A 26,334-nucleotide genomic window follows, 5' to 3' on the forward strand; every position below is an offset into this window, starting at 1 on the left:
ACTGTCTGAGGACTTGATAACCAAAATTGTGGAAAAATATCAACAATCTCAAGGTTACAAATGTATCTCCAGAGATCTAGATTTGCTTTTGTCCACAGTGCGCAACATTATCAAGAAGTTTGCAACCCATGGCATTGTAGCTAATCTCCCTGGGTGTGGACAGAAGAGAAAAATTGATGAAAGGTGTCAACGCAGGATAATCCGGATGGTGGATAAGCAGCCCCAAACAAGTTCCAAAGATATTCAAGCTATCCTGCAGGCTCAGGGAGCATCAGTGTTGCCGCAAACTATCCATCGACATTTAAATGAAATGAAACGCTATGGCAGGAGACCCAGGAGGACCCCACTGCTGACACAGAGACATAAAAAAGCAAGACTACATTTTGCCAAAATGAACTTGAGTAAGCCAAAATCCTTCTGGGAAAAAGTCTTGTGGACAGAGGAGACCAAGATAGAGCTTGTCGGTAAAGCACATTATCTACTGTTTACCGAAAACGGAATAAGGCCTACAAAGAGAAGAACACAGTACCTACAGTGAAATATGGTGGAGGATCAATGATGTTTTGGGGTTGTTTTGCTGCCTCTGGCACTGGGTGCCTTGAATGTGTGCAAGGCATCATGAAATCTGAGGATTAGCAACATATTTTGGGTCGCACTATACAGCCCAGTGTCAGAAAGCTGGGTTTGTGTCCGAGATCTTGGGTCTTCCTGCAGGACAATGACCCCAAACAAAACACCCAGAAATGGATGGCAACAAAGCACTGGAGAGTTCTGAAGTGGCCAACAATGAGTCCAGATCTAAATCCCATTAAACACCTGTGGAGAGATCTTAAAATTGCTGTTGGGAAAAGGCGCCCCTCCAATAAGAGAGACCTGGAGCAGTTTGCAAAGAAAGAGTGGTCCAACATTCCGGCTGAGAGGTGTAAGAAGCTTATTGATGGTTATAGGAAGCGACTGATTTCAGTTATTTTTTCCAAAGGGTGTGCAACCAAATATTAAGTTAAGGGTGCCAATGATTTTCTCCAGCCCATTTTTGGAGTTTGGTGTGACATTATGTCCAATTTGCTTTTTTCCTCCCTTTCTTGGTCTAGTTCCAATACACACAAAGGGAATAAACATGTGTATAGCAAAACATGTGTTACACTGCAATCCTTTTCTGTGAGAAATACTTCATTTTCTAGAAATATTTCAGGGGTGCCAACATTTACGGCCATGACTGTATATGTTACTCAGTACCTCATCCTGATAATGTATATGATTTTATGTCTATCACCCATATTTCACTAAAAAAAATAGCATATTATAGCTGCTCAATGTCTTTTCCATCTTGTCTAAGGGAGGGGGCATGTTCTTCTCTTGTCTCCTCCCCCTCCCTCACTCACTCTGCTGATTTACTGCTCTCAGTAGCCTGGCTGTAACCCTTTCCTCTCTGGTTTCATGCTGTACACACACAATGATTATTTGGGATTGTCTGCACTCTACCACCAAAGACAATATGATTAATGTATAACTTACATCTTCCTATGTCATTCATATGTATCCTCCTTTGCCAGTCCTGTAAAACTTTTGAAATCATTTTGAAATAATTGGAGGTACAATGTTTGAATAACTTTTTTGTAGCACTGTTGCTTTCAGCTGTGTGCCTACAGCTTTTGCAAAACTACAACTCCCAAACATCCTTTGATTGTCCAGGCATGCTTGGAGTTGTAGTTTTGCAACGGCTGGAGGCACATGATTGGTAACACTCTATTACAGCAGTGTTGCTGCAGGCTGTGTTCCTCCTGCAGCCTTGTCACTCAGCCATCTCATGTCCATGAGCCTTGGATGCACTCATGTTGCTGTGGGACTTTTCATTTTATTTGACTGGGTCTCTTTAAAGGGTAATAACTTTAGAATTCTTTTTCTGAGACAGTTTTTTCGTGACATATTGTACTTTATATAAGTGGTGCATTTTTGTTGACACATGCAGCATTTTTGTGAAAAACTCCAAAATATTGTGAAAAACTGTAACATTTCTGGTGTTTTTTTATTTTATTATTTTGTTTATGGTGTTCACTGTGCGTTAAAAGTGTTGTTATACTTATTCTGTGGGTCAGTCTGACATTGAGTGAGGGCTTTTGTGGGATCAGCTGTACTTTTTATTGGTATAATTTTTGCAATACGTGCTACCTTTTGATCTTTTTTATTCTGCTATTTGTACTAAAATTGGCAAATGGTGTGCTTTTTTGTAGTCTTTTTTTTACGGCATTCACCATTACAGTTTTATAGTACACGTCATTACGGACATTGCAATACCTATTATGTATATGATTTGTGTTTTTGATCTTTTTCTTATGACAATAGAGGGTTTTATTGGGAAAGGGGCTTTTTTTTTTTGCACTCCATACATGTATTGAACAACCTTTTGTTATTTTATTATTCACTTTTTACAGGTTATACTATGCTGTAATACAGGGGCACTGTTAGGGGGGAGGGGGGGGGGGGGTTAACATGGCTATAGCCCTTGGTTTTAAGGCCATAGCCCCAGGTCTCAGGATGCCACTATATATATATATATATATATATATATATATATATATATTATTTTTTTTATTTTATTTTTTTATTGTTGCCACCACTTTAAGACTGGTGGCTCATGGGAGGTGGCGTGGCGCGATGCGCGTAGGCATGCCAGATGTTGGTGTGAGCAGAGGTCTGCTCCTAGGCCCTGCTTACCTTGGCGCCAAGTGAGGGGAAAGCCAGCATACTTCAGTGTCCTGCTGCAGACCCTCCTGATGAGCGGCTCCTGGTGAGTTAACTCATGAGCGGGCGGACCAACTGAAGGGCGGGCGGACTGACTGACTGACTGGCGGCGGTCTACACTGTCGAGTAATGTAGTGGGTGAGGGTGGCGGGGTGATGTAGATGTATGTATGTATGAGGTATGCATGCATGTATGTATGAGCCGAGGTATGCACGCATGCATGTATGAATAAGGTGTGCATGCATGAATGTTAAAAAACTTGCTAGCAGAAGTTTAAAGGAGAACTGCGGCACAACAATTTTCCCTTCCCTTGTGCCCAGGCTGCAAAACTGAAAAAAAACTAAAACTTTAACTCAACTTCTTACGTTCCCCCGTTGCGCCAATATCAGGTCCCATTCCTCCAGTGCTGCTCTGCTTCTTAGGCTCAGAACGTCACACTGCAGTCAGCGCATGGTCGCAGGGAGAAGGCAGGGCCCGGCTCCTTACATGAGAGTGCACTCAGCCTATCAACGGCGATACGCTGAGTGCAGTGTGACTTTCTGAGCCTAAGAAGCAGAGCAGCACTGGTGGAACGGGACGGCATCAGCAATATCGGCGCAACAGGGGAACGTAAGAAGGAAGTAGTCTAGTCCTGAAAAACTTATCCCCAGATTGCTGAATGTCCGACTACTGTGGCCCCCCCGCGATCTCCCATACGGGTCCCCGGCATGCCAGAGAGCGCGTGTTGACCACCGCACGAAGCGGTGGTCCACACGCCCCCTCAATACAGCGCTATGGCAGAGCCAGATACTGCTGAAGGCAGCGCTTCGGCTCTGCTATAGAGTTGAATTGAGGGGGCGTGTAAACCGCCGCTTCATGCCTGTGGCCGACAAGCCCCCTTCCCGCGGGCTGCCGGGGCCCAGTACAGGCGATCGCAGGGGGTCCTAACGGTCGGACCCCCCACAATCTGAAACTTATCCCCTATCCTAAGGATTGTTTCAAGACTGGAGATCTCCTTTAAAGTTTTGTGGGGGGGTTTCACCCAGGGCACAGGGTAAATGAAGTGTTGCACCACAGTTCTCCTTTACATTTAAGCTCTGAATCCCAGGCTATGGCACTACTTTTTAAGGGCAAACCCTCTTAGTCATGCGTATGCTCGAGTTAAGGTGATTTTTTTGATTCTTCATGCCATCTGATTGAAAGACTGTCTGGTGAACAGCTGATATGTAATTGCCCTGCAAGTGTGTATAACTCGTGCATGTATGTATGATGTGTACATGTGATGTATGTATGATGTGAGCATGCATGTTTTAGGTGTGCATGCATGTTTGTATGATGTGTGCATGTTTGATAAATAGGTGTGTGTATGTGTTAGAGCTGCACCATATCATGCATGCATGGTCTGGGCCCCTGCCAAAATTTTAATGCTAAATCAATGTTTCCACGGTGCCTCCAGTTGTTGCAAGACTACAACTCCAAGCATGCCCTGACAATTGTGGTTTTGCAACAGCTGGGGGCAGCCTGGTTGGGAAACCCTGTCCTAAGTAATAATAGGGGTGCAGGGAAAACATTAAAAACCTATGCTCACCTAGCCCTGGTCCCCCGCAGCTCTCGTTCTCCTCTGTGGGGTCTTAGTATCTTCTCTCTGTCCCTGACAAGTTCTGGTTTCAGGACCTTTACCACTCAGCCAATCAATGGCTGCAGCATTGCCATGTGTCAGGCCAGTGATTGGCTAAGCAGGGAAGTTCCTGAAACCAGCACTTGTCAGGGGCTGAGAGAAGATACCGAGATCCCACAGAGGAGAACGGGAGCTGCAAGGGACCGGGCTAGGTAAGAATCAGTTATTTTTTTTTTTATGTTTCCAATATGCCCTGGCACATTATTGGGAGAGATGTGACGGGGGGGGGACGGAGGAGGGAGATGTGACAGTAGTGTAGGAATATTAAAGAAGAAGGCTGGGTGTGGTTAGGGGCGTGTCTGGAGGTGAGGTCAAGGGCGTGTTTGGGAGTGTGGTTAGGGTCTAGGGTGGGCTGTGTGCTCTAGTCCCTGGTCTTTTGGAGACCTAACCGGATCTGCTGCAGATACTACTGCCTGTGCGATCCAGCCTGTGGCTGGATCTCCCAGGCTTCCGTAGCTGGCAGACAGAAGGCCATCAGCTGACCTCCTGCTGCCATAGCAACCAATGGCGACCCACAATGGTATCACGCTGCCGCCGTTGGTGAACAGGGTGAGCATGCTCCCCCTGTCAACACCATAGATGCAGTGATCAGGATTGATCACAGCATCTATGGGGTTAATGCTGCCGCAACCGGCGCGAAAATGTCGGGTGCTGGGACATATGCATATGTCCTATAGCGGGAAGGGGTTAAAATTCTTTACTGTTCCCTCATGGACAGTCACTGGGGACACACATTGCATGACTCACCCATCACATAATGTTACATTTGCTGTTGAAACGTCACTATAGAGTACTTACTCCCAATATGGTTACTAATGGTTTCCACTGCCATGTGTTCTGCATTGTATGACAAAACATCACAAAGCAATGTCAAGTCAAGGTATAGGGCCCTGATTCCTAGAATCCAGGATCTGTAGGTAAGTATAGAGTAAAGTCTGTGGAGCAGATTTACTATTAAAAATTTGAGATCATTTTGGTGAAATTTGTGCCCAAAAACAGACACATTTCTGGCACCACATTTACTACATATTTTAGACACTTTTGCATCTCATCCAAAAAAGGGTATGGAATATTGGAACGAAGTGTAGCTAAGCTAGAAGGCTGGGGACAAGGCCACACTGCGCTAAAATTTTGCGACACAATTATGGGGTAAAGCAAGATAACTAAAAATGGTCAAATCTTAGACTTGATAGTGTAAACTTAGACAACATAGTCTACAGGTTAATTGGATTTATCGAACATCCTAAGCCACTGTGATAAATCTGGCATATCTGAAAGGCTGAGACAACTTCTCATAGGCTGAGACAACTCAGGAATTCCCTAGTTGACATGACTCCTGCTATATGGACTATATGGTCTTAAAAGCCAAGTATAAGGCCATTTCTGGAAAACCCTTGTGATGAGCAGACATACAGGAGCAGAGAAAATACTCCTACAATACAACGTAGCTCTACCATTTAGGACAAAAATAGAAATGCACAAAGTGCATATATATATATATATATATATATATATATATATATATATATATATAGTCTAAACACAACAATCTTTAAAACATATCCCATATTCTCTTCATCAGAATAATGTCTTGTCTATTACCTGATGGCAGCACTCTCAGCTACGTTTATCTCAACAATCCCTGCCCCTAAGGTGTCTAATAATGCCAGGTGCCAAATATTGTGTCTTTTGTAGTACAGCCATATCACTCATCCCCTATCATTTCCAGAACAAAAGCCAATATTACTTCTACATCTTTACTGTCTGAGTGATTCACTCGTACAAGGTTGGACGATCGACCACACATGGACTACTTGATGCTTTTTTGTGACTGTGACAGTCTACAATGCTACTTGCTTCCTCTACGAGATATGAAATGACTGCCCAGCTGCCCTCACACTAAGGGTGCATGCACGCCATGTTTTTGCAATACAGTTCCCGTATCAGGTTTTTGATGAAAAACTGATTCCTCAAAACCTGACTAAACTGTATCAAAACGTGTGAACAAATTTCAACCCATATACTGTTTGAAAAACGGTGTCCTGTTGCATCCGTTTTTTAAGGAAAAAAAGTATATGTTTTTAACTTTTCACTCCATTTTGAATAAAGTTTCACTTGTTTGATTGAAATTCCAAGAGAAAAAACTGTGCAAAGTCAAAAACCGTGTGGTGAAAACCGGATGGAACCTTGTGCACATACGGTTCTGTACGGTTCCGATTGACTCCCATGATAAAAAAAAAAAAAATGTATACGGTTTAATACAGTTTTTCACCCGGACCAAAAAACGTGGTCGACTACGGTTTTGGGTAGGGGTAAAAAAAAACTGACAAAACCATATAAGACGCAAAACAGACTAATATACCGTTTGATATACGGTGTGCAATGTTAAGTCAATGCATACGGTTTTCTATTTGGTTCCGTACAGTTTTTAACTTGAAACCGTATATGGGTACTGTATAGCAAAACGCGGTGTGCATGCACCCTAACTGTAATGAGGTGAATGTCTTTGCTTAGATAACATGCTTTTTGTTCTAACAAGGTCTAAATATTGATTATAAATCATTTCATAATGTATCTTTACAGCAGCTGAAGCTTTATACTGAGCTCCAAACACACTGGGGGAGATTTATCAAAACTTGTGAAGAGGAAAAGTTCACCGGTTAACCAAGAGTACTGACAAACAGGGAACCAGGAAAATAAAACAGCAGGAATATCGAGTACTGACAAACAGGGAACCAGGGAAATAAAACAGCAGGAATACCGAGTACTGACAAACAGGGAACCAGGAAAATAAAACAGCAGGAATACCGAGTACTGACAAACAGGGAACCAGGGAAATAAAACAGCAGGAATACCGAGTACTGACAAACAGGGAACCAGGGAAATAAAACAGCAGGAATACTGAGTACTGACAAACAGGGAACCAGGGAAATAAAACAGCAGGAATACCGAGTACTGACAAACAGGGAACCAGGAAAATAAAACAGCAGGAATACTGAGTACTGACAAACAGGGAACCAGGGAAATAAAACAGCAGGAATACCGAGTACTGACAAACAGGGAACCAGGGAAATAAAACAGCAGGAATACTGAGTACTGACAAACAGGGAACCAGGGAAATAAAACAGCAGGAATACTGAGTACTGACAAACAGGGAACCAGGAAAATAAAACAGCAGGAATACTGAGTACTGACAAACAGGGAACCAGGGAAATAAAACATCAGGAATACTGAGTACTGACAAACAGGGAACCAGGGAAATAAAACAGCAGGAATACTGAGTACTGACAAACAGGGAACCAGGGAAATAAAACAGCAGGAATACTGAGTACTGACAAACAGGGAACCAGGGAAATAAAACAGCAGGAATACTGAGTACTGACAAACAGGGAACCAGGGAAATAAAACAGCAGGAATACCGAGTACTGACAAACAGGGAACCAGGAAAATAAAACAGCAGGAATACTGAGTACTGACAAACAGGGAACCAGGAAAATAAAACAGCAGGAATACCGAGTACTGACAAACAGGGAACCAGGAAAATAAAACAGCAGGAATACCGAGTACTGACAAACAGGGAACCAGGAAAATAAAACAGCAGGAATACTGAGTACTGACAAACAGGGAACCAGGGAAATAAAACATCAGGAATACTGAGTACTGACAAACAGGGAACCAGGGAAATAAAACAGCAGGAATACTGAGTACTGACAAACAGGGAACCAGGGAAATAAAACAGCAGGAATACTGAGTACTGACAAACAGGGAACCAGGGAAATAAAACAGCAGGAATACTGAGTACTGACAAACAGGGAACCAGGGAAATAAAACAGCAGGAATACCGAGTACTGACAAACAGGGAACCAGGAAAATAAAACAGCAGGAATACTGAGTACTGACAAACAGGGAACCAAGAAGATATAACAGCAAGTATACAGAACTGACAAACAGGTAAAGGATACAGGTCAGAATATAAGCAACTAAAGTCAGGTCAGGATACAGGTTCAGCATACAGATTTAGGTTCAAACAAAATAAAACAGAAGTACTAACACACAAGGCAAGGGGCAGAGCAATGGGTCAAACCTAAACCGAGGTGAAGTACAAAACCCAAGCAAGAATACTAGTTCAGACAAAACTCAAGAAAGACAGGACAAAAAAGTCAAAACTGAAAATCAAAAACCCAGACAGAATGCCAAGGAGGAAACTAAATAACCCACCTCAACAGCTGATTGGACCGTGCCTTTAACTCTTCCCTGACCAGAGAGCAGCATGCACAGCCTGCCTGGCCAAGTGTGATTGTTACATTAGGTCAATGTTAAAGGTAAACTGACAGCCGATCCCGGAGATACCTGTTGTATGAGCCTGCATTGCTGACCTTGCGCATTGGAGGTGGGACTCAGCATAGGTATCTGCTGAACCGGACCGCGGATTGGGGTACGTGATACCTCATTGTAATCCTGTTCACCAGCACTGTAACCTTGTGTACTGAGTTTAGTGTGGGTGAACCAGATGTCAGTTTCCCTTTAATGTGAGGTCAACTGAAATTTCCAATACACTAGAGAAGGCTATATTTGGTTATATTTTTGTGGATTCAAAGCAATACAGGCAGAATAAGGATAATGAAAACATGGAAAATCCTTACCTTTGGTGGTTTTCTAAGCGAGAGCAATAAGTCCACAATAAAATAAGATGGGATGGTTCATCAGAAACATAAGGGGGGGAAAAAAGAGAGAAAAAGGAAAATCACTACAGAGTCTAAAGAAGTGACATCATTAACAATCCTAGTCAGGAAGCAGAAAGCACTGTAAACTTTAGGAGCCAGTTAAAGACAACAGAATAGCAAATTAGATAAACAAAATAGCAAATCTTTAGGCACGTTGGCCACTTCATTCCTGGAATCTGCCCAGCCCTGACACTAACAGCCAAACTAATGATACCTTATTTAATAGAATATGAACTTGGCTGCACAGCAATAGGAAACAAAAGAATTAGAATGGAGGAAATAGTTTTGTGTGGTCACCATCACTCTACAGTTGCTAACAACATTTTTTTGGGTGAAAGATGGGGCACTCTGATAGCAGTTAGTAAAGTACCATACTAAGTGCCATCAAAGTGCCCCAATTTCAATAGTACTAGTAGTGAGTTGCCTATTTATAGTGCTGGCACAGTGAAAGCAGAGCATGCCCCCTAAATAATAGAGTCAGCAGACTCTCCCACGTAAATTATAACCACTGATTTAAAAAAAGACTGAATAACTAAAAATAGAAGCATTATAGATGGAGCTTTTAATGAAGCCACTACAGATTGTTCTGTAAGGGCAGGGTCAAATGGGGCACATTCTCAGGGTATTTTACACTGCAGATGGACCGACAGCAATCACAGAGGGACTGCAGAGCAAGCTCCTAGCTGCAGCCTGGTAGCTCTGTGTGTCAGCTCGTAGTGGTGCATTTCCCCCTGTAGAAATCCACCACTACGAGCGGACACACAGAGCTACCCAGCCACAGCTAGGAGCTTGCTCTGCAGTGCCTCTGTGACTGCCGTCGGTCCATCTGCAGTGTAAAATACACTGCCAGATGTTCCCCTGCCCTTAGGGCGTATTCACACGTCCAGTATCCTGTCCCTATTTGATGCAAGGTTTGAAGCTGTAGATTGCTATAAAAAAATTAAAAAAAACATCTTTCAATGGATTCTTTCATGTTTTAAAAAGGCCTCTAAAAAAATGATAGAAGCAATCTTGTTGTTTGCTATGGACAACTGCACCACTCTTTCTGTACACAGGTTTTGATAACTCTCCCTCATTATGCTTCTACATTAACCCTGCCCACAAATACTGTGCCCACTCTTAAGAGTTACTCTCACTTGTAAAAATGTTTGGCATGTCAAAAGTTTTGGATGTATCAGGTCTCAGTGCTGAGACCCACTGAGATCAAAATGTATAACCCTATGAAGTATCCAACAGCGTGCAACCAAATCTGACTCTAAATTAGAGTCTATGGTAAATAAGTCAGGTTTGAGTGACCGCCGGGGAGTAAGGTGCGCACAATTTACTCAGCTGTAGCTCATGATCGTATCAGGACCGAGACCCTGTGCGATATAAACTTTCCTCATATCTGAATTACATGTCAAAAGTTTCCACAAATGAGGAGACACGGTATTTGTGGAGTAGGGTTTAGGTAGAAGCATAATATCTTGATAAAAATTATTCCTAAAATTAGGCGGCAATCCATTTATAGATTATTTTTAAGCAATCTAAGATTGAAACTGGTTTTGGCTTCTGGCTGTCACATTATGCATCCTTAGAATCAGAGACCAACAGTAAGGCTATGTTCACACGGCAGAATTTCTGCACAGAGTTCTGCACGAATTTATAGCTAATTCACTTCAATGGAATTCCAGAAGCTGAAATTCTGCAGCAGAAATTCTGCTGTGTGAATGGGACAGCAGAATTTGTTTTGTGATAGAAGTCCACATTATGTTAAACAGTGTTTTTATCTACTTTTGTATTTGGCCTCTTGCTCATGCATTTCTTTCTTCTCCAAAAAAATAAAAAAGGAAATTTTTTTAAAATTAAACAAAAAGAAAACCAGTATGCCTGCCAAAAAAGGGTCAGCCATTAATTTGCATTTCAAGTACACTAAAGTTGCATGTAGCCTGTGATCTTAACTGGCTTTTAGACTTAATAAAGCATTTGGGGAGTGGCGGCCATGACACATGGGAATCAGACAGCCATGCAATGTTGTTTTGCCTTTCAAATAAGTCTAGTCAGTCAATAATTTTCTTGCAATTTACATTAGGTTTAACGTGTCTATGTAGTATGTAAAGAAAAAAGTGACATGGAGACATATGTAAAACAACAACATGGGAGGCAACTAGGAGCAGTCAGAAAAAAAGTGATATGTGCTTTAGTTTCTATTGGTTTCTAGTATTAAACAGAATACATTAAATATATATATATATATATATATATATATATATATATATATATATATATATTTATATTTACACACACACATATACACATGCTGGCTGCAGTTCTGGTCAATTCACTTTCTGCGGGACAAGAAGTGCATTGTAGTCCTTGGTAAATGTCCAGTTACCAGTGCTATGTTTTCCACCACCGACCTACATAGAAAGTAGTCCCTCACATACAGCTCCAGAGAACTCAACAACAATATTGTGCTATGTGATCTTTTTCCCCTCCACTGTACCCAACAATTCATCCTCCTAAGGCTGGGTTCACATCACACTTCCTGCCACCAATGCACAGATCCGATTTCTAAAGCTTAAATCGGCTGAAAAAGCATCTGTGCACAGACAGGCACTGGACATGTACAGACTCTTTAACTTCTATTGGGAAGCAGACTTGATCGCAGTCAGCTGGTGAGATAGATAAAAAAATAAGAGACCAGTGGCACTCACCATTAATATGCAGCACCTCTTTATTGCTTCCATGTGGGAGACTAAGATGAACAGGTTCCCAAAAATGAGATACACACTAATTCCAGCTCAGAAGAAGCACTTTTGTGTAAGCTTGTTCTTGTTAACCTGTTTGTCTATGTCCCCTACATGAAAGCAATAAAGAGGTGCTGTATATTGATGGTGAGTGCCGCTAGTCTCCTACCTTCTATCTACTTTAACCTCCCTGGCGGTATGATTCTGTCTGGAAATTTGTACCAAAAGCGGTACAATTTTTTGCATTGAAATTCCACATCTCCCCCGTCACATTCCCCCTCCCTTGTCACATTTCCCCCCCCCCCATATCACATTCTCCCCCTCCTTGTCACATTCTCCCCCCCCCCTTGTCACATTCCCCCCCCTTGTCACATTTCCCCCCCTTGTCACATTCCCCCCCCCTCCATGTCACATTCTTCCCCCCCTGTCACATTCATCCCCCCGTCACATTCATCCCCCCTGTCACATTCATCCCCCCTGTCACATTCATCCCCCCTGTCACATTCATCCCCCCTGTCACATTCATCCCCCCTGTCACATTCCCCCCCCCTTGTTACATTCATCGCCCCCTGTCACATTCTTCCCCCTTGTTACATTCTCCCCCCCCCCTTGTTACATTCCACTTCCCCCCGTCACATCCCCCCCCCCTTGTCACATTCCCCCCTGTCACATCCCCCCCGTCACATCCCCCCCTGTCACATCCCCCCCCTGTCACATCCCCCCCCCCCCTGTCACATCCCCCCCCTGTCACATCCCCCCCCCTGTCACATTCCCCCCCCCTGTCACATTCCCCCCCCCCCTGTCACATTCCCCCCCCCCCTGTCACATTCCCCCCTCTGTCACATTCCCCCCTCTGTCACATTCCCCCCTCTGTCACATTCCCCCCTCTGTCACATTCCCCCCCCCCCCCCCCTTCTCACCTTGTCTTGTCCTGCAGCAGCATACACTAGGTCTGCCGGGCAGATTTCAAACCTAGTGTATTTGCTGCAGAACAAGCCCTTTCCCCTTCAGCCAATCACAGGCTTTACACCACTGCGGCCTGTGATTGGCTGAAAAGTGAAAGGTCCTAGAAGATGAATAGTGAAGAGAGCAGGGACCAGAGCGCACGGAGGGGAACGACATCTGCAGGGACCGGGATTAGGCGAGCAAAGTTTTTTTTATTTTCCTCCTTTTTACTTTTACACTTAGCTCAGTGTTTTTCTACCAGGGGGCCTCCAGCTGTTGTGAAACTACCTCTCCCAGCATGCCCGGACAGCCTTTGGCTGTCCGGGCATGCTGAGAGTTGTAGTTTTGCAATATCTGGAGGCCCCCTGGTTGAGAAACACTGACTTTTAGTATATGTCTTTACCTGCTCTGGCCGGCCCCCGCAACGGGAGACGACCCGAGCAGATAATCACATATTTTCCCGGGGGCTGCATCGCTATATCGCAAAAAGCAAAAATCGCGATTCGATTGCTTTTGCGATATACTGTGCAGCCCGCACAGCAACTCTGCAATTCTATCCCGAGCGTGACTCGGGGTTACCGCTTCTAGCAGCGAAAATTAACCCCGAGTCACGCTCGGGAATACAGCTAGGCTGGTTAAACAAAATAATAGTTGGTTTAAACATATAATTCACAGTCAGATGCACCAGATTCCTCGATCAGTCTGATACACCTAAATGAATCTAGTAGATCTGAAGTCTGTCCATGTCTGTTGTAGTAGACAGACTGGTAAATCAATACCATTGTTTTATCAATTGCTATGAATTAAATATTTATTTTCATACACACTGTTGAAGTACGCACAAAATACTTTTTTGTGGTTAACCCCTTTACCGTTGAAGAAAAGAATATACTAATCATACAATATTGATACACCCTTACTTTTTTGCACTGAATGTTTTTATTTCTCTTGGCTATGACTAAAATGTTATATAAAAAAATAAAAAATAAGTAGAAAAAATCCTAAATAACTACCGCAAAAATCCTACTTCCAAAGCTTATGGGTGACTGCCAGATGGAATGGGATGTTGCATAAGGTCAGTCAATTCCAGTGTTTTATTATATTGTTAGAACATGGAAAAACAGGAGTGTAAGTGGCAAAAACACCGGGAAGAAGATTTTTCAAGCAGTGATGATGTAGTAGAGCTTATTCTGTAGGCTGTGAGCGTGAGGAAAGTTTCCTTTTTTATTCAGTTTAAACAACCCCAGTTGTACAACATCCCTAAAACTGTATTCTATACTTATTCGGCTAAGATTCCACTTGATTTCTTTTCCTGCATATTTTTGTGTGAAATAAATGCCAGAAAAAACGCCCCCAAAAAACGCCAGTGCAATTTTTTGCGTCTGACGTTTTTTCTGGCGTTTTTGCATTTGAGTGGAACTTGCATTTTTGGCCCCTTTGGCGTTTTTTTCAGTAGCAGTGCAGTAGTGATGGAAAAAAAATGTATTTAACAAAATGTAGATTTTTTATTACAAAATTTTTATAAATTTTTTAACAGGGATCAATTTATGCAGGCGGGCAGGGCACAAAAAATGTAGCCGACAATAATAAAAAATGTAGTGTGTGTGTTTTTCACTTTTTTCTTTATTTTTTATATTGTTTAGGTAGTACTACTACTCCCAGCATGGAACACACTGTTACATGATGGGAGTAGTACTTCTTGTACTAATAGACAGATCACCCCAGGTGTCACTCCTGACACCTGATGCAATGGTCCATATATAGCAGAGATGCGGAGCAGCTCTATACAGCGCTCGCATCTCTGCACTATATTCCGAGCCGGCCAGTGATGTGAATTGGGGATTGGCTGGTTGGTGGCAACCAATCCCCGCTCTCAGCAGGAAATATGAACGAATGAGTGGCCAGCTGGAGTACAGAGCAGAAATGCAAGGGCAGGAGAAAGCCGCACCGCATCTCAGGGATGAAGGATGATCGCAGGGGGTGTCAAGACACCCACTGTGATCGACACTGAAGGTACTACTGCTCCCAACATGGAGCACACTCTGCTCCATGCTGGGAGCTGTAGTACCTGCATTAATAGACAGATCTCAGTGAGTGTCACTCCTGACACCTGCTGTGATCCTCCTGTAAATTGTATAGACGCGGCGGCGCTCTTCTATGGTCCCCTGCACTGATGTATATATACACCTATTCATATTTCCTACATAGAGTTGTGATTGGCTGGAACCATCTGGCCAATCACAGGTCTTTGCGGGAAATATGAATAGGTGTTTATATACAGCAGTGCAGGGGACCATAGAAAAGCGGCCGCCCGAATCTATACATTATACAGGAGGATCGCTACGGATGTCAGAAGTGACACGGGTGATGTCAATTAGTACAGGTACTATTATAGTACTAGTGCTATCTACCAAATGTAAAAAAAAAAAAAAGCCCAAAAAAGAATAAAGACTGCCTGCAAAAACGCCAAAGTTAAAACCCAAATGTCGTTTTTCTCTGCGTTTTCTTACTCCCATAGACTTCTATCGGAGAAAAACGCCACGATTTCAAGGGAAAAAATGCCATAGGTTCAACATGCTGCGACTTTGCAAAACCGCCAAGGAGCGGAAAAACACCAAAAAAAGAGTGAAAAAACGCCAAACTGAAAAATGAAAAGTGAAAAAAGAATTTTGCTATTTCTCACTGATTTACAGCTAACATCTGGCCGCAGCGTTTTTTGGCCGAAAAAACGCCATGCGGCAGAATTGGCATTTTTCTTGGTCCCCCAAAAAAGAAAAAACAAGTGGAAACTTAGCCTTAGCCTGTTGTCTGATTCAGAAAAGACAACTGGGAAAGTCTATACAAGCAAAAGACAAGACACTAGAGAAAGTTCCTTTCTCATTCTATAGATTAACATTTGAGTTCCCTGTTGAGATTATACATTAGGGAGTCCATCCAACACCTTATCATTCATTCCTGCAATGGCTGTGCTTGCTAAGCAATACTCAAAACAGTTTGGGCGAGGCCTAGAAACAATGCCACCGGCAACAGGAGTCCTCAACTATAAATCTTTAGCAGCACTCAAACTGGAGGGACATACAGAGAAGAGAGAATGGATGCATTAATAGAATGTATGGATGCAGCTGAGCTGGAATGATGCAAATTACAATGCAGGAATAAGAGGGTGGGGGTAGGGTTAAGGTTTTTCTTGTGGGGGGTGGTGGTGGTGGGGGGGGGGGGCTTGGGGAGGGCAGCTCCCTGTCGGGCCAACCTCTGGTCCCCTGCTGCTCCCTGCCTGTAGCTGCGTCTGAGACAACAGGTCGGTGCAGGATCTGCCCGCTCAGCCAGTCAGTGGCCAAGATGGGAAACAGATTGGCTGAGCGGGCAGATCACATGCAAACAATGTTGTCTCAGATGCAACTACAAGCGGGAAGCAGCATGGGGCTAGCTTTCCTATTGTTGATTTTTTTAATATATTAATTTATTGTTTAAATCCTGTCCATTTTAGTTCATAAAATGGACAGAGATGTCAGCAGAGAGCACTGTGCTCATGATGTCAGCAGAGACCTCTGTGTTACAAAAAGAAAAGAATTTCCACTGCAGTATTCAGCAGCTAATAAGTACAGGAAGGATTAAGATTTTTTAACAGAAGTAATTTACAAACCTGTTTAACTTTCTGGCACCAGTTGATTTAAAAAAAAAAAAAAAAAAGTTTTTCACCGGAGTACCCCTTTAAGCAACTTTAGAAACATCAAATTGGGCAATAATAAACTGGACACGTTTGGGCTGTTTATCCCTCATGTTTAATATTGTAGGAAAATCACATATTACAAATAAATATCATCAAAGAAAGCACATTTTTTACACAATGTTATGATAAACCAAAACAAAGTCCAAGCTCCAGAAGCTTGGCAGGGGCCCAGAAGGGGAATGCACATTCTGAGCTAAACAAGTCATGTTTCCACATTCTCCTCATCACTACTGTAAGCACAATTTCCAACACAACTTGAGACTTCTCAAAGGACTAGGGCCGGGCGGTATGGCCAAATATGTTGTGTATCGCGGTATTTTTGTAACTTATGGCGGTTCCACGGTATATAATGGTATTTCCCCCCCCCCACCCCCACCCCCAAATTAATTATTAGCCCAGCACTGTGCTGTCCCCATCGGGGTACTACTCCCGTCACCCACAAGCGCTGCCTCCTGGTCCTCCTGTTTGTTGTGGCCGCCGGTGCTGACACTCTACCTTTTGCAGCCCGGGCATAGGGATACAGTATAAACAAAAATAAACTTTAATGCATGTTCCTATGTCGGCCTTACACTCTTCCTAGGGACGTGAACATCGGACAGCCGCCGACCTATCACCGGCCGCAGCGATGTTCCGCCTCGGCCGTCGACAGGCTGAGCCCATTGTCATATAAGAAGCCGGCTTCTTACATGACAATGGGGGAGATTTATCAAAACCTGTGCAGAGGAAACGTTGCCCAGTTGCCCATAGCAACCAATCAGATTTCTTTTTTCATTTATAACAAGGCCTCTGCAAAATGAAAGAAGTGATCTGATTGGTTGCTATGGGCAACTGGGCAACTTTTCCTCTGCACAGGTATTGATAAATGTCCCCCAAAGGGCTCAACCTATCACCGGCCGAGGCGGAACATTGCTGCGGCCGGTGATAGGCCGACGGCTTTCCGACATTCCATTCCCTAGGAAGCTGGTCCGGACCGACGCGGAAGGTGAGTTAAAGTTTATTTTGTTTACCTTTTGCAGCCCGGGCATCAGGATACAGTATAGAGCAGTGGTCTTCAACCTGTGGACCTTAGATGTTGCAAAACTACAACTCCCAGCATGCTCGGACAGCCGTTGGCTGTCCGGGCATGCTGAGAGTTGTAGTTTTGCAACTTCTTGAGGTGGAAGACCACTGGTATAGAGTGACAGCGCTGGCGGCCGAAACAAACAGGGGGACGAGGAGGGCAGCGCTTGTGGGCGACATATGTGAGTAGTACCCCAATGGGGACAGCGCAGCGCTGGGCTAATAATTGGGGGGGCAGAACAGCGCTCGCGGGTCATATTTGATTAGTTCCCCTATGTGGGGACAGCGCAGCGCTGCGCTGATAATTCATTCATTCGCGAGGGGGAGGGGCTAAACCGGTATTGCGGTATGGGTTAAAATTCATATCGTGCAGCACAAAAATGTCGGTATTCGGTATGAACCGGTATACCGCCTAGCTCTACAAAGGACTTTATTGTGTTAGTAGGACTATGCTGACAAATCTGGCTACAGAGAGAGTCCAGCATCAGAAGATCTAGGAAGAAACATTTACAGACTAAAGGCAGCAAACTAATATTTCAGTAGAAAATCACATAAACTTGCAAAAAATCTCCTGCAAATGCAGTGAAACCTCTCCAAAAGTCCACCACTTTGAGAAGATCATGGCTTTATCCAGACCAGATTCTGTGGACAGATTTTCCATAGCTGTCACTCATTGAGTAGACCACCCCCATAGAATTAGAGGTTTTACTGAATTTTATAAGTGAACACTACACAAACCCTCCTTTAATCTGTAGGCCATGTATACAATGTGTCAATATGACATGTCCATCTTTCACATGTGAAATGCCGGTATTGTATAAGGTTTCCTTTTTCTACAGCTATATTGTAACAAAACAGTAGGAAGGGGGCTGTGATCTGATCTACCAGAGAGAAGTGCCCAAATCCTTGTTCTTACTGTGTGAGGAGCACAGTGGGCCACGGGGATGAGATGGCAATTGGAAAAATGGCCAAATATGCCAATAAACACAAGTTATTTATTAGAAATCAGGTCTTCTGGACTAAATTAGAGGTGGTTTTAAAGGAGTAGTCCAATGGTGAAAAATTCTATACAGTTAGCAACAGTTTAAAAAGTGATATAACTTTGTAATATACTCACATAACCCATCTGGAATGGAAAGTACCTTTTCCAGTGATTTCTCTCTAGACAGGAAGCGCTGCGTAATCCAGCATCTCGGCCTACACTTCTTCTACAGCCGGTGGTCAGCTCCTCATTCCTTTCCTCATAGTTCTCAATATGTGAGTGCTCACCAATCACAGCACTCACACATTGAACCAATCACAGCACTCACACATTGAACCAATCACAGCACTCACACATTGAACCAATCACAGCACTCACACATTGAACCAATCACAGCACTCACACATTGAACCACTCACAGCACTCACACATTGAACCAATCACAGCACTCACACATTGAACCAATCACAGCACTCACACATTGAACCAATCACAGCACTCACACATTGAACCAATCACAGCACTCACACATTGAACCAATCACAGCACTCACACATTGAACCATTCACAGCACTCCTGCTTGAGCCTGGTCACGTGGGTGCCGTACTGTAAGCCAGGAGAAGTGTGAGGGGGAAAATGGGGACGTACACAGCTCCTCCCCCCCCCCCCCCCCAAGCTCTGTCTACATAGGACCTAACTTATCATGGGGAGGTTTCAAGTTTGCATGGGGGGAGGGGAAGGAGGACACGTGTGTGAGGAGACATATTACACAGGCTGGGGATGTATAGACTGCAGGGGAATAAATATCATACTGGGGATGATTTATATATGTGAGGGGGGATCTCCTGAATGACATGCTGGGAGTTGTAGTCCCTGTTATGTGTGTTTATGCTAGTGTTTCCAAACCAGTGTGCTTCCAGCTGTTGCAAAACTACAACTCCCAGCCCCTGCAGTGCAGTATGTCTCCTCATCCATTTAAATCATTATGGAGGTGAAGAGCTGTGGACGTCCTCCCCCCCCACCTGCTCAGTGCTTTCCCATACAAACTTGAAACCTCCCCATGATAAATTAGGTCTTGTGTAAACAGAGCGGGGGAAGGGGGAGGAGCTGTGTACGTCCTCATTCAGGCTCAAGCAGGAGTGCTGTGATTGGTGAGCAATAAGAAGGGCAGAGATTTAGCACAGTAGGGTGTGATATGGACAGGCTTTGGGGGTGTACATTATGTTACAGACTTGAGAGGAAGTCATTTTTTTCAGAGTGAAGAGGATGATGGGAGCTCAGGCTCCATAACCATGAAGTGCTGCTATTTTCACAGTGGCATAGCAAACAAACGGGATGGGGCAGACATATAATGAAAAGTGCGGTGGCATCATGGAGTCAAGGTCTAACCTGTGGCAGGTACTTATTTTCAGATTTTTCACTATTGGATATCTCCTTTAAGGAGGACTCCTGGTATATTGACCTGCCGCCAGACCAGCCTTACAGCCATAATAGGGGCACAGAGATGTGGTCATGTTATCTTGGTGTGAACCCTGCCTTACAAGAAACTTGACTTTTTTTTTTTTTTTAAAGCATTAACTTGACTGACCTTTTCATACAAATCCCTTTCTGCTCAAATTTACCAGAGAGATTACATATTCACTATGAAAATCATGTGCACTTTGCTAACTGTGGAATCAGAACAATAGACCAAAGAGAATGAAAACAAAGTTGGGTGGAGTTTCTCTATAAGAAGCATCACACTTTATTCCAGAATGGAAAAATCTGCTATGAAATTAAACTGTAACCCAAAAACAACAAGGGGTGGAAAGGAGAGCATTGTCAGATATACAAAGCTGCTAGTCTGCTCTCATAGGTGGCACTGCACTGTGGAACTATGCCAAAAGAATCTCCTTCCCCCACTGCCAGTGCAATGCTGATATATCCAGAGGCTTAGAACAAAAGACAGCAGACATTTAAAAGGGTATTCCAGGTAAAAAAAACTTTATATATATATATATATATATATATCAACTGGCTCCAGAAAGTTAAACAGATTTGTAAATTACTTCTATTAAAAAATCTTAATTATAATTATTAATTATAACTATTACAATAATTATCAGCTGCTGAAGTTGAGTTGTTCTTTGCTGTCTGGCAAGAGTGCTCTCTGCTGACATCTCTGCTTGTCTCGGGAACTGCACAGAGTAGAATAGGTTTGCTATGGGAATTTGCTTCTACTTTGGACAGTTCCCGAGACAAGTGTCATCAGAGAGCACTTAGAAATGAACAACTCAACTTCAGCAGCTAAGAAGTACTGAAAGGATTAACATTTTTTAATAGAAGTAATTTACAAATCTGTTTAACTTTCTGGAGCCAGTTGATACATAAAAAAGTTTTTTCCTGGATAACCCCTTTAAAGAGAAGAGAGAGAACAGGCCTAAACAACCTTCTGAAAACCTTCTGAAGACCTTAGCGTTTCCAAGCTACGATTAGTTACTATAGGACATTTTCTGGAGGTGAATAGGGTCATCAGCAGCCCAAACAAAAAAGTCCTATCACCCATACTTTAAGGAGTATCTATTTGACTTGGTTTCCAAAAAGGGACACACTTTTTATTTGATTATGAAGGTAAAATATAAAGGAAAAAAAATTATGTAACTGCACCCTTAGGATCAGTGTCCTGAATTACTGAATAACTGAATAGACCTACTGGTGTATGGAAACTAATTTTCAAGTAATGCTACATGGGAAACATATGCATACTTCTTCCCATTGAGAATCGCCAAAAAATAAAAGTCTCCATACAGCCCTAATCTTTTCAATGAGAATCAGTTCCCCTCTCCGGAGCTGCTCAAGGCTTCTGTTAGACAGGAAGACCATTATCCAATAGGAGCGTGATCTACTAGATCTTTAAAAAGAGCCTTAAGGATAGGATTCCACTGAGGTTTTTTCTCACCAGCAGAAACACCAGAAAAAACTGCCGGAAAAACTGCCACAGCTTTTTCTTGCGTTTTGGCAGTTTTTCTGGTGTGTGGAAGCAGACAAATTTGTACCCTGTGGGTCGGATGCAGAGCACCCGGACCACAGAGTGTTAGGAGATGAGGAGTGATGTACAGCATCGCTACTCCCCTCCCCCGGCCGTATAGTATACAGGGGGGGCATAGTGTACCCGTGTATACTATACAGGAGCTGGGAATCCTGTCACCAGACTGACAGTACTCTCTGCTCCTATAGCCCCTTTGGGTGGTATACACTATATACAGCTGTCTATAGATAGCTGTATATAGTGTATAAAGAAGAGGAGATCCCTTTACCTTCCTCGCTCCCTGTCGAGTCTGAGTAGCTCCGCCCCCTAGTGATGACGTCATTAGGGAGCGGAGATACAGACGGGAGGCAGAGTAGTAAGTCTAAGGCTCTGTTCACATTGTACGTTTTGCATAATGTGACCAGACCCTTCTGGCAATGTCCTCCCAGACAGGGAGACTCCAGCTGTTGCTAAACTACAACTCCCAGCCAAAGGCTGTCTGGGCAGGCTGAGAGTTGTAGTTTTGCAACAACTGAAAGCTCTCTGTTTGGGAAGTCATGACAATTTGGACGCACTCCCCAGCGGAGAGCGCCAAAAATGTCCCAACCCATTTTTTGTTTTTCTTTTTTCTTCTCGTTTCAGATCTGCAGAGAATTACAGTGGATTCGGTCGACTACTGCGGATGAACTGTATTTTTTTTTCTTTTAATAAAATGGCCAACGAGGGTAGTACTGGGTGGTATACCGATTCATACCGAATACCGTTTTCTTTTTCCAGCACGATATGAATTTTTCGGCGGTGGAAAATATAGTGGAACCGCCATAACTTAAAGAAATACCGTGATACACATTTTTATTCATACCGCTCAGCTCTAAACGAGGGTTGTGGGGGAGTGTTTTTTTTAAATAAAATAATTTTTCCAATGTGTCTTTTTTTTATTGATTTTTCAGGCTTAGTAGTGGAAGCTGTCTAACTTCTTACCACCCTGGTAACGTCAGGCTTTTGCTGCTTGGTTGGTATCTGGCTGTGAATAATAATACAGGGACCATTGTTACTGGCCCTCCCCAGCCTAATTAACTCCAGCCTGTTACAGCCTGGGCCCAGAAGCGCAATCTTTGACGCTCCGGGCCTGTTGGTACCAGCTCTTCCTTGCACCCCTGTGGCGGTGGGTGCCGGGGTAATAATTGGGGGTTAGCGCTATCTGTTTTGGGGGCTAACGCTAAGCCCTTAGTATTTGATTCCGTCAATAAGACGGCCTTCACTACGGAGCCTGAAAATTCTATTTAAAAAAAAAAAAAAAAAAACAGGACACATTGGAAAAATTATTTTGTTTAAAAAAACAAAGGCAGATTACGGCAATTAACTTGATTAATTCATTTTTTTCATAAAATGGCTAACAAGGGCTGTGGGGGAGTTTTTTTTTATTTTTTTATAAAATAATTTTTCCAATATTTGCTCCATGCTGTGAGTTGTAGTACCTGTACTAATAGACAGATCGCAGCGGGTGTCATTTCTGCGATCTGACTATTAATGCAGGTACTACAGCTCCCAGCATGGAGCCGAATGTGCTCCATGTTGGGACAACTAGTACCTGGAGTTAAGGACAGATCACAGTTGCGATTGTCCTGTATAATGTATAGATGTATGACACTCTTCTATGGTCCCCTGCACTGCTGTATATATACATATTATTCATATTTCCTGCAGTTGTGATTAGAAGGAACCATCTGGCCAATCACAGCTCTCTGGCCAATCACAACTTTACATCGCAGAACATTGTGCAGGATAGCGGAGAAGTGCGGCCGTATGGGAGGATCGCAACGGGTGTCAGGAGTGACACCCGGGGCGATTTGTCTATTAGTAGAGGTACTACTACTCCCATCATGGAACAGTCTGTACTACCTAAAAAAATGTAAAAAATCAAGTAAAAAAAAAAAAGTTAAAAACTACACACCCACACATACTTTATTAAACACATTATTAAAATACATTACAGATAAAAAGCTTAACAAAATGAATTTAAAAAAATATATTTTTTAAATTTAAATGGCCCCTTTCTAAATTTTTATTATTGTCAGTTACATTTTTAGTTCCCTGCCCCCCCCATGTAAATTTATAAAAATTGTTATAAAAAAAATATAAATTTCGTTAAACAAATTTATTTCCATCACTACTGTATCTTTTATTTTATTTTTTTATGGTACCCTACAAAATTTTTATTAAAAAGGTATAAAAAACAAAACAAAACAAAAAATGCCTGCAAAAATGCCAAAGTTAAAACCCACATGGCGTTTTTTCACTCCCATAGACTTCTATGGGAGGAAAATGCCAAGATTTCAGTGGGGAAAAAAAACGCCATACTCTGAACTTGAGGTCATTTTTGAAAACCAGCCTCTTAGCCCAAAATAGCTTAAAAAAACTCCCAAAGGATAAAAAAATAAATAAAAAAAAAACACCAAAATGAAATTGCCAAGTGGATCTGGCATTTTGCAGTTTACTATTGACTTGCAGCTAACATCTGTCCGCGGCCACTGTGAGACAAAATAGGCCTGTACGCCCCTGAAAGACCAGGCCTGTCTGTCTTTATTAGAGAATAACTCTGGTAACGTTTTGCCAATCACGATAATTCTGACATTGTTTTTTTGTCACAAGTTGTACATAGTAAAAGTAAGCCGATATCATTTGTATTTTTTTTTTTACAATGTAAAAAATCATGAAATTTTTACAAAAAATTTAGATTTTTTGCTATTTTAACACTAATAGGTTGCATATATTTATACTTTCTGACCAAATAGTTTATGAAACTTATACTTTCAGATGTCTACTTTATTTTGACGTAATTTTTTTGTTTTTAATTAACATTTTAAATTAGTTAGAAGCCTAACAATTTAAGGCTGGGTTCACACTACGTTTTGTCCCATACGGGAGCGCATACGGCAGGGGGGAGCTAAAAGCTCGCGCTCCCGTATGTGACCGTATGCGCTCCCGTATGCCATTCATTTCAATGAGCCGGCCGGAGTGAAACGTTCGGTCCGGTCGGCTCATTTTTGCGCCGTATGCGCTTTTACAACCGGACCTAAAACCGTGGTTGACCACAGTTTTAGGTCCGGTTGTAAAAGCGCATACGGCGCAAAAATGAGCCGACCGGACCGAACGTTTCACTCATGTCGGCTCATTGAAATGAATGGCATACGGGAGCGCATACGGTGACATACGGGAGCGCAAGCTTTTAGCTCCCCCCTGCCGTATGCGCTCCCGTATGGGACAAAACGTAGTGTGAACCCAGCCTAACTTGAAATTTTGAAAATGTTGAAAATTTGAAAAGTACATCTTTTTTTATGTGCTATGCAAGGTTTGCAGAAATGAAAAAGGTAGTAGAACATAGGAACACCCCCCCAAATGACCCCATTTTAAAAACTAAAAACATGCTGCAGTTGTCCGCCAATGCGATCCTACACATTATGCTTTTTTATTAGATTCATTTAATAATTGTTTTATATATATATATATATATATATATATTTATTTATTTTTTACACTTTTATAAAATTTTTATTTATTTTTAAATGTTTATTTTATTTATTTATTTATTTTTACACTTTGTAATGCTTTAGAATACTTAGTATTCCAAAGCATTACAGTTATATGCTGCCTGACAGTTTTCACTAGCAGGCAGCATATTAGGACGTGCCTCTGGCAATGCCCAGGGCAGGCCTGGGGGTCTTTGTAGGACCCCCGGCTGCCCAGGTATGCAGCAGCACCCCGCGATGCTCCGGGGTGCTGCAGGAGAGACAGAGGGAGCCCCCTCCCTCTGTCAGAACTCCTTACAGCGCGCGGTCACTTCTGACCGCGGCTGCAAGGGTTAAACTGTCGGGAGTGAAGTGAACTTCACTCCCGGCAGTGCGGCAGGTCCCGGCCAGCCGCGGCCACACACAGTACCCCGCTATCGCGATGTGGGGTGCTGCAGAGGAGACAGAGGGAGCTCCCTCTGTCATAACACTTACAGCCCGCGGTCACTTCCGACCGCGGCTGTAAGGGTTAAAACTGCCAGGGCCGAAGTTTACTTCGGTCCTGGCAGTGCAGCAGGGTCCCGGCTGTGTGATACAGCCGGGACCCTGCCGCGATCTCGTGGATGCACTGGGCAGCACCCACAAGAATAATGGACGAGTATAGACGTCCAGGTGCGGGAACGGCCGCCAACCTGGACGTCTATACTCGTCCGTGGTCGTTATCGGGTTAAATCCTTGTTTGCAGCACATCCACCATTTACATAGGGAGATTTTTGGCTGACTAACAATGATTTTTGGTACTGAATGACCAGAGTCTTTTACATGGCTTAATATTTGCCCCATGTAAAAGTTTAAAAGGTCCTAAAGCAAGACCCCCATAAAACACCTGTCTACAGATGACTGACACTTTCTTCTGAAGAAGGGCTTTTTCACAAAGCATTATGGGGGAGATTTATCATTGCCTTTAGACCATTTTTATTGTCTATGTTTTGGCACTGTTCAGGCGCTAGCGGGCTTTTTAGCGACTTTCATGCGTCTTTACATATAGATACTTTTTACTTTTCTGCCCAAATGTAGACCATTTTATTTTTGACCATGCAGTGGTCACGTATTATTTGCGACTTTCCTGAAAAGTCGCTATTTCTCACGCAAATGACAATTATTTGTCTCTATCCTACACCTCCTCACAGTAGACATGACAAAAAGTTCTACGTCTCGCACATCTACTGTGACCTTTAACTTATTAAACA

General features: G+C 43.0%; 1 protein-coding gene across 6 annotated transcripts in view; it reads right to left on the minus strand.

Moving 5' to 3' along the window:
• The window catches only part of KIF13A (kinesin family member 13A), a 268,080-nt gene that overhangs the window by 132,975 nt on the left and 108,771 nt on the right, over positions 1 to 26,334 (minus strand). For all 6 annotated transcript variants that reach the window (XM_056521241.1, XM_056521242.1, XM_056521243.1 and 3 more), the window contains exon 3: positions 9,043 to 9,055. In XM_056521241.1, the coding sequence (XP_056377216.1) occupies positions 9,043 to 9,055 (13 nt within the window). The remainder of the gene's footprint in view (positions 1 to 9,042; positions 9,056 to 26,334) is intronic.

The sequence above is a fragment of the Hyla sarda genome, chromosome 5 (genome assembly GCF_029499605.1).
Source record: "Hyla sarda isolate aHylSar1 chromosome 5, aHylSar1.hap1, whole genome shotgun sequence".
NCBI classification, from domain to species: domain Eukaryota; kingdom Metazoa; phylum Chordata; class Amphibia; order Anura; family Hylidae; genus Hyla; species Hyla sarda.